Below are 14449 nucleotides of genomic sequence, written 5' to 3'. Positions count from 1 at the left end.
TACTTTGATAAAAATAAAATTTTACCAAATTTCCTTAAATTTTATAGAATTCAAAATTTTTACAAAATAATTTTTCCGAGTCTAAAATAAATTGCAACTTAACAAGTATTAGTTTTCACTGTAATTTCTATCGACTGTCAAATTTCCGACCAATAGCGAGTCAGCAATTGACAGTTTTTTTTCTACTGTAATTATTATCAACTTTTACTCCATTTTTCCCTCAATCAACGACTCAAAAAAAAAAAAAATAGTGCAATTTAATAAATTAGTTAATTAATGACAGAACTAGAGCTCAATTAAACTAAATCGCTCAAGTGAGAATAATTAAGTGTCGCGATAATTTATAATAAATATAAATAAATTAAGTCAATTACGCGAAATCGTTACAGACATTACGATACGCGGATATTTAAAATTGCCGGGATAATAATTATCGTGGAAATTTATCATGTAACATTTACGTCTCTAGTGATAACGTACGATAAGAAAAATAAGAGCCCATTGAGTATTTAATAATTAAAAAATAAGTTGAATACCTAATGCACAATAGCCATTACGGTTAATAACCAATCAGAAGCTGTTAATAAGTAAGTAAGTGGTGTTCTGGTATTTAATTGTTTGCTGGCATGTCGTGATTGCTCAATAACTCTTTTGCTCACAATAATCGCTCGATAAATATCCTAATCTCTAGAATACTTAATGAGAGTTACACTTTTTTGTCATCGTAAAATTTTAATATTTTATGTGAGCGTAAAAAGTAGCCGCGATGACGTAGGCCGCGATCTGTTGATTGGGATTTTTTTTTTTTTTTTTTTCCATGTTCTCTATCAGTGTTTAGTCATATCAGCTCGTGAGTGAGTGGAGTGGTCATCAGCATCATCAGCAGTACAGCAGAGTAAGAGATGCGCTCACATATATAGACGGCAATAAACCGCGGCGCCACTTTATGTAAGTGGAAGTACTTAAAACGCGGTCTAGCAGCTGACGTTAATTATAAAGAACCATGTGAATGCCCGCCTTGTCTTAGGTGACGTGCATCAGCCCTTTTTATCCTCATCCCTGTATCAGATGTTCATTTTTATTATTTTTATTACTATCTCATCACAAACGACACTTGAATTAAATTATTGAGTGACCATTCGGGGAATTTTTATGGGTCAATCTCGGCAATTAAATCACCGAGTCATACAACAACTCGTACTTGTACTTAATCATTTTTTTTAAGTTTTTTCACTCCTTTTCTTACGCCTCAATTATTTATTCTTGCAGACCTAATATATGTAGATCGAGATATCGCAGTTATTGCTGCCCTGGTTGGTCTAGGAAACCAGAGACTGGACTTTGTGTCGTTCGTAAGTTCGCTAAAATTTTTTTTATTTAAATTTTAAATAAAAATTTTAAATTATTTATTAAATATTAAAAGCAATATGTGCAAGACGTTGCGGAAATGGAAGATGTATAAGACCAAACGTTTGTCTCTGTGACGGAGGATCAGTTTCTGCATCTTGCAGTGCGGGCATCTCGTCAACGTCATCGCAATCTTCCTCTCCCCCGAATCGAGGTAACTCAATTCAATCATCAATATAGCATATCACTTTTGACAGATTAAATAAAGTGTCTAGTCGATTTAACTCGCTCGTTCCAATTGACAAGCCCTCGACGTTTAATATTTTTTCCATACGCGCGACGAATAATTAAAACCAAACTGATGACGGAATTTATTTAATGAATTTCATTTGTAAGTAACATTTTTTTTTTTTTTTTTTTTTTTTTTTTTTTTATGTTAAGGACATGAAAGAGAGCGACAAGAAGATCACAGGAATCCACAAACCCGAACAGGTGGAAACTGTAGAGCACGATGTATTAATGGAAATTGTGTTGACGGAAGATGTCAATGCAGATCCGGATACGAGGGAGAGTTTTGTAACGAACGTAAATATTTTTTTTTTGTAAAAAAATTGTGGAGTGAACGCGGATTAAATCTGGAGTAAAATTCACTCCAAAGGGGAGTGAATTTTAATACTGAAACTCCGAATCGGAGTGAATGCTGTCTTTTAAAAAATCCTGATTACTCCGAAATCATTTTGCTGGAAAAACAAACTCCGCTACGGAGTAATTTTTTCCAAAAATTCAAAACTAAGTGACGGAATGAATTAGAATTTAAATAAAATCCGTAATCACTCTGAATTCACTCCCGATTTTTTATAGTGTAGTGTCGCATTTTGCCTCATTTAATATAAATAATAAATTTTTAAATTAAAGCGATTTGCCGTGAGCCCTGTTTAAATCAAGGAAGATGTATCGGACCGGATCGCTGTGCATGTATATACGGTTACACCGGAAGACGTTGCGAGACTGATTACCGAACAGGGCCTTGTTATACAAAAGTCAAAAACGGTCAGTGTCTTGTTCATCTGCAGGGTGTCGTATGCACACGACAGATGTGCTGCGCCACCGTTGGCAAAGGATGGGGTCACCCTTGCGAGAGATGTCCCATGCGGCTCGATTGCGAGATTGGACACTTGAAAAATAATCAAGGCCAGTGTTTAGGTAAATTTTCCTCAATTAATTAATAAAATTAAATATTAAATATTTGTCAATTTAATTTTTTTTTTGTAGATATTAATGAGTGCGAAGCAATACCTGGACTTTGTGCGGGTGGAAAATGTATAAATACACTTGGATCATTTACTTGCGAGTGTCCAGAAGGGCAGGCAAGAGACATGGAGACTAATGAGTGTACAGATAAAAATGAGTGTGAAGAAGAAGGTATTTGTAGCGATGGCAAATGCATCAATACTGAACGCGGTTACTATTGTGTTTGTAATCCTGGATTTATTCAGAGCCAGGATCGAAGATCTTGCATAGGTAATTTTTTTTTAACTCAAATGTATTCAAAAAAAAAATTTATATGATTAAATTTCTTAGATGGACGTCAGGGGCTCTGTTACACGGCAGTGAATCGCAATGGGCAGTGCAAAAGTCGATTGGAAGTACGGCTCAGTAAAAAAGATTGTTGCTGCGGGAAAAATATGGGCCGCGGTTGGGGCGACGAGTGTTACAAATGTCCTACTGTCGGAACAAGTGCGCAAGTCATTTAAAAATTAAATTGTCAATTACTGTGCAAATATTACTAATTTTTTTTATATTTACAGACGAACATCACAAGCTTTGCTCAGAAGCTCCAAACATCGCGATAAACGAATGCGTACTGCGACCTGACATCTGCGGCGGCGGTAAATGTATCGACACACCCGACGGTTACGAGTGCGAATGTCTTCCCGGTTTCGTAAAACAATCTGGTAGATGCGAAGATGTCGACGAGTGTCAGCAAGATTACTGTCAAGGTGGAAGTTGTCAAAATTTACCCGGTAGTTTTCTCTGTCACTGCCCGCCAGGTTTTGTCGTTTCCGGCGAAGGAAGATATTGCAGCGGTTCGTACTTCCATCCGTCTTCTAATTCTGTCTTTTAATTTAAATTTATTCATATATTTAATAATAATTAATTACAAATAGATCACGACGAATGTCAGGATACCGGAATGTGTACCAATGGTCACTGTACAAATATGAACGGCTCATTCAAATGTAAATGTAATGACGGCTACGTTCTTTCGCCATCCAAGAATACATGTATCGGTAAATACCGTTTTAATTTTATTCATACGATGTCTTTAACTTAAATCTATTTATTCAACATACGAAGTAGGATGTGGATATATATGTATATATATGGGCGACCTATACATACGATAAATCTGTAGACTTTTATAAGTATTAGCTCCGGGGATTCCCTCGATATTTGTTACACTATATTATCCAGTATAATTTACAAGTCAGCAGTTTATCACTTGGTAATAGTATTTGAGGATAACGACCGGCTACATGCAATGCGGAAGCCTTCAAGCTAAATGTCCTATCTAATTTTTTTATCAAACTATTAAAATTATTTATTATTTATTACGCTATTATTATTATTATTAAATGATTTTTTGGATTAAATTTGATTGGCTGTAAACAATTAAATGTAATAAATTTAAATCTTGCCGCGCCTATTTTGAAATCTTTATTTGGGTAACGTTTTCTGACCCCCTGGAGTTACATCTCCAGACTGTCTAATAAAATAGTTGACTATTTTAATAATATAATTAAAATTTTTTTATCATTAATTAAATTTAAATTTATTACATAATTTTGGCGCCAAAAATTTTTAGTCACCTCAAGAAAATTTTTGCATTATTAATTGAAAAAAAAAATTTTCTTGGGGTGAGAAAAAATTTTTTTGAGCAAATAAAAAATTTCTTACACTAAGAAATTTTTTTAAGTCAAGAAAAATTTTTTTTTTATTTTGTAATGAAAAATTTTTCTTGTGCCAAGAAATCCTTTTTCTGTGCAATTTTTGTTACTTAACATCGGGGTAATTTTAATAAAAATTAATTATAATTTCAAGATATCAACGAGTGCTCGGAAAACCCGCGAATTTGTTTGAATGGAAGATGCGAAAACACACCGGGTTCTTATCACTGCGTGTGCCAGTCAGGATTCACCGCGTCGAGAGACAACACGTTTTGCGTAGACATGGACGAGTGTTCGACCACTGGGATGTGTGATAATGGAAAGTGCGTTAATATGGAGGGATCTTTCAAATGTGTCTGCGACCCTGGGTTCAGACTTGGGCCCGACCAAAGCCACTGCATCGGTAAATTATTATCTCAGAAAATTATCTATTTATGTAATTAATTAATTAATTTAATTTTGAATTTCCCAGACATTGATGAATGTTTGAGCGCGCCGTGTCAAAATGGGAAATGTAAAAATACACCGGGTAGTTTTAGGTGCGAATGTAATCCGGGTTTCAATCTTGGACCAGATGGCAGATCGTGTTTAGGTTTGTTATCATTAATTACTTAATTAATTAACTTTAGAACTTTCGATGATTAATAAAATTATAAATAATAGATACTCGGCGAGATTTATGTTACTCACAGTTCAAAGATGGCCAGTGTTTGAATCCGACGTCTACGGCAGTAACTAAGTCCAGTTGCTGCTGCTGTACTGTGATCTTGGGGCAGCCTTTAGGATGGGGAAGTAATTGCCAGCCTTGTCCGATGCCTCGGACACCAGAATTTGAATCGTTGTGCCCTCATGGTGCTGGGATGACTTACAATGGAGATGGTAGAGTATAGCCTACGATTAATATTCACTCTATTATTTAATTGTTTAATTAATTTATTAATTAAGCCTGAATTTAATCTAACAAATGGCTCAGGTCTAATACTGAAGTCTAGTAGAGTATCTACTACACTGTAAAAAGAGCGGTGTTAAAAATGGACTCATTTTAACTCCGCCCGGTGTTAAAATAAAATTACACCGGTGTAGGAGGAGTAATTCACCAGTGTTAAAAATACCGGCGTTAAATCAGGGTAACCGGTGTAAAAGCGGGGTAAATTGCGTCCGCTTGGAGTATTAACTTTAAAGATTATAAAACACAAAAAATGTCAGTTCTTTATAAAAATTAATAAAGAATATTATTTATTAACAAGTAAGTAAAAGTATTCACAAAGTAAAATATTTTAACATCGGTAAAGAATATCTACACCGGCGGCAGCGTTATTTTAACACCGGTCTAGAATATTTACACCGGTGGCGGCGTTATTTTCACACCGCTTTCGGGGGTAAATTTAACACCGATAATTTTAACACCTACACCGCTTGGACTTACCCCGGTGATTTTTTACAGTGTAGAACTTTAAAAGTGGACTTAAATTATGAATATTTAAAAAATTTTATTGACTGTAGACATTAACGAGTGCGCTCAGAATCCCAATATTTGCGTTAATGGCGGATGTGAAAATCTAATGGGCACTTACCGCTGCATCTGCGACAACGGATACGAGCTGGATGCGACCGGAAAATTATGCAGCGATATAAACGAGTGCGAGTTAGAAAATTCACTGTGCTCAGGTGGTCAATGTAGAAACACCCCAGGTAGTTTTCAGTGCGTCTGTCCAACCGGAACTCGATTCAACACGCAGAACCAGATGTGCGAGGACGTCGACGAGTGCGAAGAACTGGGCGCCGACGTCTGCATCAACGGTATCTGCATCAATACCAAGGGTTCTTATGAGTGCGAATGTACCAATGGGTACATTCTTGATAATACTGGGCACATTTGTATGGGTCGGTATAATTATTTCATCAAGATTACTATTTTTTATATTAATATGATGTAGGTATTGATTGATAGATAACGAGTGTTAATTTAACAGACAATAGAAGAGGCTCATGTTGGACGAAAATGATCGACGGAAGGTGCGAGAATAATTTTCCACGGTTGGCATTGAAGTCGGAATGCTGCTGCTCTGTCGGAGTCGCTTGGGGAAGTCCTTGCGAGGCTTGCGATTATTCTCTGTGCGATTGTTCCAGAGGATATGCTAAAGTTGACGGCAAAGCTTGCGCTGACATCAATGAGTGTGAGTTGAACAGCGGGATTTGTAAAGGCGGTGGAACTTGCGTCAATACTGACGGCTCTTATCGCTGCGAATGTCCGCCTGGACTCACCCTCGACTCCACACGTGAGTTTAATTCATATAAATTATTATTATAACTGTCAAAATTTTAAGGAGTAATTATTTTTAGACACAACGTGCATTGATACGAGACAGGAGACTTGTTACATGGATTACCGTCACGGACAATGCACGGCTCCGATTGACGGTCAATTTTCCAAGAGCATTTGCTGCTGCTCAGTAGGACGCGCGTGGGGTAACGACAAGTGCGAGCTTTGTCCCAAATTAGGGACACAGCATCACACGGAGTTGTGTCCAAAAGGCGACGGGTTTACAGACAGACAAGACATCAATGAATGCGTCGAGTTTCCGGGAATGTGTTTGAACGGCAGGTGCAAGAATTCTATTGGCTCTTACAGCTGTCGTTGTAACCAGGGCTACGCTTTAGATGAAAACGGACTCAAGTGCAATGATATTGACGAGTGCGAAATAATGCGCGGAGTCTGCGGCAATGGGACTTGTGTCAACACGCCAGGAACTTTCCAGTGCGACTGCAATGAGGGATATCGCAGCAGCGACATCATGAAGATCTGCATGGACATTAACGAGTGTGAAGAGACTCCGGGATTATGCCGCGGCGGTACTTGTAGAAATATTGAAGGAGGGTTCAAGTGCATCTGCCCACCGGGACATGAACTGAGTCCAGATAAGCAGTCGTGTAAAGACATCGACGAGTGTTCCAGGACCAGTGGGATCTGCTCTAATGGCGTCTGTGAGAATATGATGGGGACTTACCAGTGTATCTGCGACGACGGGTACAGACAAACGGGCATGAAGTCTCACTGCGAAGATATAAACGAGTGCGCAATCGGTAACGGCGGCTGCGAAGATATTTGCGTCAATACTCCCGGCAGTTTTTCTTGTGCCTGCAGGTAATTTTGTTAAATAAACCGATTGACAATTTAATAAAATTAATTATAAAATTAAATTTGAATTTTAGCGCGGGGTTTGGGTTAAATCTAGACGGCAGAACATGCGCAGATATTGATGAGTGCAAAGAAAATCCTCGAATTTGCAATGGGGGCCAGTGTTCTAATTTACCTGGTTCCTATTCTTGTCACTGTACTGGAGGTTTATTGCCTGGAAAAGACGGAACATCTTGCATAGGTATTCAAATTTATCAGTTATGTATTTCCGGTAAGCGAATTAATTAATTAATTAATTAATTAATTGCGGGTAGATATCGATGAGTGCATAACTCAGCCGAGAGTCTGTGGCTTCGGGGAGTGTCGCAACACAATCGGGTCATTCGATTGCCGATGCGAGGACGGCTACTCAGTAAAACCGGAAGCTGGACCAGACTGCACGGACGATGATGAATGTCTGCTCAATGCTTACTCGTGCAGCGAGTTCGCTAACTGCCGCAACACACCCGGGTCTTATGAGTGCACTTGCCACGACGGATTCACGGGCAATGGAATCGAGTGCCGAGATATCAATGAGTGTCTTGTCAATAATGGAGGCTGTGATGCCAATGCTCAGTGCATTAATACCGAAGGTTCTTTCAAGGTAATTAATTATTGCATGATAATGATAAATTATTCATTAATTCATTAATTAATTAATTTTTAGTGTATATGTGATGCTGGGTTCCGCGGCGACGGGTACTCGTGTCGTGACATCGATGAATGTACCAATGACCCATCGCTGTGTGAAAACGGTCACTGTCTTAATTACCCGGGGTCATTTCGGTGCGAGTGTGAGATGGGATTTATGCATCCTGAGGAGAATAATGAGCAGGCGTGTATTGATATCAATGAGTGCGAGATGTTTCACAATCTCTGCGTCTTTGGCAAGTGCGAAAATATATTCGGGATGTTCCGCTGCGAGTGCGACGAGGGCTACAAGCTTGACGGCTCTGGAGGCAATTGCACGGATATTGACGAGTGCGAAAGCCCCCAGGCTTGTCAGTACGGGAGATGCGTTAACACGCATGGTAAATATCGTTGCGAGTGTCCGGCTAATCACGAACTCGTTGAAGCGGGCAATGCGTGCGTTGGTAAGTCATTTTGTTTATTATTAAATTTGCGAGTAATAGAGACAATTAATTTGTGAATAATTACAGATAGACGTGAATCTCTTTGCTACACGGGTACTGAAAATATTGGCGGCCGTCCCCAGTGTGTGTTTGACATGTCGTCGTCAGTAACCAAAGCGACCTGTTGCTGCAGCATCGGCAGCGCCTGGGGAACGCGGTGCGAACAGTGTCCAGAAATAGGGAGCAGAGAATTCGAGGATTTGTGTCCCGGAGGACTCGGGTACCGACCGAATCGCGTGACCGTCGTGCTCGAGGATATTAATGAGTGCGAGGAACACGAAAATATCTGCCAGAATGGCCACTGTACCAACACATTCGGCAGCTTCATGTGTTCCTGTAACGAAGGCTACATTTTGGACAGCACCAAGACCAGTTGCATTGACATAGACGAGTGCGCACTACATCCGCAAATTTGCGGAGTAGGCTACTGTATAAATGACCAGGGTAAATATCACTGCGAGTGCCCGGAAGGCTACATGTCGATGCCGGGCGGCAAAGAGTGCGTCGATATGCGGAAAGAACTCTGCTACGTCAGCTACGAGGGCGGGCAGTGCTTCAACCCGATGGTACACCCGCAGACCAAGATGCTCTGCTGCTGCTCAATGGGCGCAGCCTGGGGATCTCCTTGCGAGAGGTGTCCCGGTGAACGAACGCGCGAGCACGAGATACTCTGCGGTATGGTACCGGGTCAGATTATGAATCCCATCACTAATCACACTGAGGAGATTGACGAGTGCGCTCTCATGCCCACGATGTGCACCCACGGGCGTTGCTTGAATACTCCCGGTAGCTTTGAGTGTCAGTGCGACCTAGGCTACATCTATGACGAGGATTCCCACCAGTGTATTGACGACAACGAGTGCCAGCAGACGCCGAATCCTTGCGCTGGTAATGCGCAGTGCGTTAATTTACAAGGCAGCTTTGAGTGCCGATGTCCTGCTGGTTATAAGCTGGGGATCAGTCAGCGGAGCTGCATTGACATCGACGAGTGCTACGAGCGACCGGGAATTTGCTCCAATGGAGTTTGTAATAATCTGCAGGGATCGTTTCAGTGCGTGTGCCATCTTGGGTACGCGTTGACGCGAGACCGCGATTTTTGTGTTGACATCGACGAGTGTCAGAGGAATCCTAACATCTGCAACAATGGAACTTGTGTAAATACACTCGGCTCTTACAAATGCCAGTGCTATGACGGATACAAACTGAGTCCTAACAACGACTGCGCGGACATTGACGAGTGCAGAGTGATGCCGTTTCTTTGTAGGAACGGGAGGTGTAAGAATTTGGTGGGTTCTTTTATATGCGAGTGCGCTGACGGTTACACTCTGGCCCAAGATGGTCAGCACTGTCGCGACATCGACGAGTGCCAGGAAATTCCAGGGCTCTGTCCATCGCCCGGCAAGTGCCAGAATCTTATGGGCTCGTATATTTGCAGCTGTCCTCCGGGGTACGAGTTAGACAACTCGAAGAAGAGGTGCGTCGACGTAGACGAGTGTGTGGAGACTAAAAATATCTGCGAGAATGGCAAGTGCATCAACACAGAGGGCGGGGTAATCTGCGAGTGTCCGGAAGGATTTAAACTCAGCGACAAGTGGAACTCGATGACCTGCGTAGACGTCAGAGAGGAGCAATGCTACGATCGTTATCGTCGCGGTCAGTGTCTGGCACCACGCAAGGGTGAGATGACTCGCAAGCACTGCTGCTGCACTATGGGCAAAGCCTGGGGAAAATACTGCGAAATATGTCCACGAGAACATTCCGAAGAATTCAAACGTCTCTGTCCCGAAGGTTCCGGACGCGACGACTCGGGAGTTGACTTGAACGAGTGTCTGTTTATGCCCGACGCTTGTTCAGGCGGGGACTGTATAAATACTGACGGATCATTCAGATGCGAATGTCCTCCCGGCTACACGCTCGACGAAACCGGAAGACGGTGCGTTGATTTAAACGAGTGCCTGCACAACCAAAACATCTGCGGCAACGGAACCTGTGGGAATGTCGAAGGCGGGTTCGAGTGCTCGTGTGCCAACGGCTTCGCTCCAGGAGTAAACCAAGTATGCGAAGACATAAACGAGTGTCTAGAACTCGGCAATCAGTGCGCGTTCCGCTGCCATAATGCCCCAGGTTCATTCAGATGCATCTGTCCGTACGGATACATCCTCGCCGCGGATGCCCGTCACTGCATCGACGTCGACGAGTGTTCGACGCCGGCAAATAACTGCAAGTTCCAGTGCAAGAACTTAATTGGATCCTTTATGTGCATATGCCCGCCGGGTTACCAGCAAATCGGAATGACTGACGAGTGCAAGGACGTCGACGAGTGCTCCGTTAATTCGGGACTCTGCAGAAACGGGCAGTGCATCAACCTGGAGGGAAGCTACCAGTGCAGATGCTACGAGGGCTTCGAAACGAGCTTAGACGGCAAGTCTTGCGTTGACAAGAGAGTCGGCTACTGTTTCCTGCGGACCGTCAGCGGCAGGTGCACCGCCAGGACCTCAGAACTCAAGACTGTCACGAAAGCCGACTGCTGCTGCACCATGGGCGCTGCTTGGGGTCCCCATTGCGAACTCTGTCCATCAAGAGACTCAGATAACTACAACGAGTTGTGTCTTGACAAAGGATTCTCCGTTGATGGTCAAGATATCGATGAGTGTAAAGCCATTCCTGATCTATGTCGCAATGGACTTTGTATAAATACTCTCGGGTCATTCAGATGCATTTGCGATAAAGGATACAAAGTCGACAGAGCTGGAACTCATTGTCTCGGTAGATATTTATTATGAAATTATTTATTTTAAATAATAAAAAATAAATTAATGAATTATTTGATTCCAGATGTCAATGAATGCGAGTTGACACCCAGTCCTTGCAAATTCAACTGCCAAAATACTGAAGGCAGTTTCAGTTGCTCATGTCCTGTTGGATTTATATTAAATCCCGATGGTGTAGGCTGTCGGGATCTTGACGAATGTGCTACCGGCAATCATCTTTGTCAGCAGAAATGTATTAATACCGAAGGAAGTTACACCTGTGCCTGCAGAGATGGGTACACTCAGCATGGAGATGCTTGTCATGGTAATTTTATAGCAATACCCCGGCTACACTATAAAAAATTGAGTGAATTCGGATTTATTTCAATCCGGGAGTTTAAAAAAAATCACTCAGCATACGGAGTAAATAAGGAGTTTATTTTTCCAGCGGAGTAATCTGGATTTTATTTCAACCCGTATTCACTCCGCTAATTTTTTCAGTGTAGTTACTAGTGGACAAAATAATTACGGCAAATCTTTTAAAATCATAATTAATTACAATGAATTAATTATCTATAGATATCAATGAATGCGACGAAGCAGGCACGTGTCCAAAACCAGGAACTTGCATCAACACACTAGGAAGTTTCAAATGCATTTGCCCGCGAGGATTTAAATTAGACAGAACTGGACGTTTCTGTACCGACAACAACGAATGCTCCGAAGACAGTAATTGCGATCATGGCTGCCAGGTAATTTATTTATTTATTTATTTATCTAAAAACCATGGAAATAATTAATCAAAAATTTTATTTGCCACTTTAGAATTTAATGGGAACGTTCAGGTGCAATTGTCCCGAAGGATTTATCCAGCATTTATATTACAACCAGTGCATTGATGAAAACGAATGTAATAATTCGCCTTGTGGTGACAGTGCTTGTATAAATACTATTGGAAGTTACAAGTGCGGATGCCCGGATAATTATCAGTTCGATAATGATTTGCAGATTTGCGTTCAAGTACTTGCTGTTTATTTATTTACTGATTTTTTTTTTTAATAAAAACATTTATTGCGCATCGAGAATTTTTATTACAAGAATTTTTAACTGACGGGTTTTGTGTCGTAGGTAAGTCCAGGATGTGTCGGAAGTCCTTGCGCATTCGGATGCACACCCAGTGGATTGAGTGGTTTCCTGTGCGGATGTCCGACAGGATATCAACGAATCGGACAAGGCCACTGTCTCTCGACAATAAACCCACTAGCGACAGGTAACTATGGAGAAGAAATAGGAAACGTACCGACGTTCGTTATCAACCCGGATCCTTATCACATACCACCGGCTGGCGATAAAATTATTTCTTCTGAAGGCTGTTTCTCTTGCAAGGTAAAATTTTTAACGGCAAATTACGAGAGTAATTGTGGTGTTGGAGTAAATTGAATGAGTTGCGGTTTTAAAATTACTTTATTTCAGATTAATGGAAGAGAACGACAGAGAAGAGGAACTAAATTACAAGGCAATCAAACAATAAATGTTAATCATGCGAAACTTAGACATGCGAGAGGTTTGATGAGACGAGCGCCTTTAATTAGAAGATCGGCGAGACATCATCATGGGGAAATTTATACCATGAAAATGACATTACGACAAACGAAACATAAAATGAGAATAATCAAATTGCAACCAGCTATCAAGGTTATTATTGATTAGATTAATAATTAGTAATTACACTGGAAAAAATCAGGAGTAAATTCGGAGTGATTACGGATTTTATTTAAATCTGGACTTACTCGGAGTTGCGGAGTTTTAGGAAAAATAACTCCGCATAGGGAGTAAATTCGGAGTTGGTTTTTCCAGCGGAATGATTTCGGAGTGATTTGGATTTTTTTAAAATTCGCATTTACTCAGTTTTAATATCAAAATAAACTCCCCTTTGGAGTAAATTTTACTCCAAGATTAAATAAATACATAATTATCCGCTCCATTTTTACTCCGGATTTAATCCGCTAATTTTTTACAGTCTATTGACTATAATACCAAGTAAAAAAAAATTATTTTAAGAAGACAATTAAATTTTGTCTCAAGAATTCATAACTATTAAGGTAAGAAACCCAGTACCCGATCACTCATGTATTTGTATATCTATAGATATATTTACTAAATTTTACTAAATATATTTATAAAAATACATGGAGTGATCGAGTACTAGTTCCTTGATCGGGTACTGGGTCTCTTACCTTCTCCAAAAAATTTTATTTCACTAAAAGTCATCATGTTGTCGGTAAAAATAATTAATTCTTTAGTAGTACGAAACTTGCTAATTAATATAAAATTTTTTGTGAGAATATTAATTTTTTTAATTAATATCTAATTGATTGAAATAATTATTAAGGAAAGAAGTTGTCTTTTTTCTGCGCGTAAAAAATTGAATTGATTTTTTTTTATAATTTTAATTGAGGGCTCATGTAAAATTTTTTTTTTAGAATGAAAAAATGGAATATTCGATAATAAAAGGAAACAAAAACAATCAATTCGAATTAGTGAAAGACCGCGGTGGAATATGGGGACTACATTTCAAAAGCCGTCTCAAGCATTCCGGGGAATTCCGCGTGGTGATAAACGGAAGGCCCGCCAATGGAATAACCGCCGAAAATAAAATATGGGAGAAGCCATTGACATTCAGAGTTCACATCGTCGTCACGGATTGAGTATAAAAATTATAAACAATTAACCAAAATTATTAATTCGACACTGCCATTTGTAACTGTCGTTAAAAAATAATTTTTCATGTAAAAATATGTCGAAAAATGTGTTCAATGTTATTATTGTTAGGGAGTTGGGTGATATGCAATTATTGTATGTATTTTTATACCAAACTTCTTTTTAATTAATTAATTTTTTTTAAATAATAGACTAGTTATTATTATTATAAATGTATATGCAAAATAACCGCACGATTTATACGCCGTTTTAATCATTATTAATTATTATAGTGTACAAAAAAAATTTATGTACTTTGCGCATGTTTTTATGTAGAAATCAAATACTTTTAATGATACTTAGACAAATTATAAATATAAAAATGTTATTTAT

The 14449-nt window shown here is 39.8% G+C and overlaps 2 protein-coding genes across 2 annotated transcripts in view; one reads left to right on the top strand and one right to left on the bottom strand.

The window, feature by feature from the left end:
* LOC130671729 (WD repeat-containing protein 35) overlaps window positions 1-5102 on the bottom strand; it is a 25859-nt gene extending 20757 nt beyond the window's left edge. Inside the window, exon 1 of the mRNA XM_057475792.1 lies at window positions 4986-5102. The gene's annotated coding sequence lies outside the window, so the exon portion shown is untranslated. The remainder of the gene's footprint in view (window positions 1-4985) is intronic.
* The window catches only part of LOC130671728 (fibrillin-2-like), a 19982-nt gene extending 5533 nt beyond the window's left edge, over window positions 1-14449 (top strand). The window contains exons 3-26 of the mRNA XM_057475791.1: window positions 1270-1352; window positions 1424-1561; window positions 1789-1932; window positions 2263-2550; window positions 2620-2868; window positions 2929-3084; window positions 3156-3434; window positions 3516-3638; window positions 4450-4698; window positions 4768-4887; window positions 4959-5174; window positions 5799-6179; window positions 6269-6574; window positions 6639-7440; window positions 7509-7675; window positions 7749-8077; window positions 8141-8567; window positions 8634-11372; window positions 11442-11681; window positions 11936-12108; window positions 12182-12376; window positions 12485-12742; window positions 12830-13051; window positions 13840-14449. Of these exons, the coding sequence (XP_057331774.1) occupies window positions 1270-1352; window positions 1424-1561; window positions 1789-1932; window positions 2263-2550; window positions 2620-2868; window positions 2929-3084; window positions 3156-3434; window positions 3516-3638; window positions 4450-4698; window positions 4768-4887; window positions 4959-5174; window positions 5799-6179; window positions 6269-6574; window positions 6639-7440; window positions 7509-7675; window positions 7749-8077; window positions 8141-8567; window positions 8634-11372; window positions 11442-11681; window positions 11936-12108; window positions 12182-12376; window positions 12485-12742; window positions 12830-13051; window positions 13840-14064 (8509 nt within the window). The 3' untranslated portion in view covers window positions 14065-14449. The remainder of the gene's footprint in view (window positions 1-1269; window positions 1353-1423; window positions 1562-1788; window positions 1933-2262; window positions 2551-2619; window positions 2869-2928; window positions 3085-3155; window positions 3435-3515; window positions 3639-4449; window positions 4699-4767; window positions 4888-4958; window positions 5175-5798; window positions 6180-6268; window positions 6575-6638; window positions 7441-7508; window positions 7676-7748; window positions 8078-8140; window positions 8568-8633; window positions 11373-11441; window positions 11682-11935; window positions 12109-12181; window positions 12377-12484; window positions 12743-12829; window positions 13052-13839) is intronic.

Source organism: Microplitis mediator, chromosome 7 (genome assembly GCF_029852145.1).
Source record: "Microplitis mediator isolate UGA2020A chromosome 7, iyMicMedi2.1, whole genome shotgun sequence".
Taxonomy (NCBI): domain Eukaryota; kingdom Metazoa; phylum Arthropoda; class Insecta; order Hymenoptera; family Braconidae; genus Microplitis; species Microplitis mediator.
This window is presented reverse-complemented; position numbering and strand designations above follow the sequence as displayed.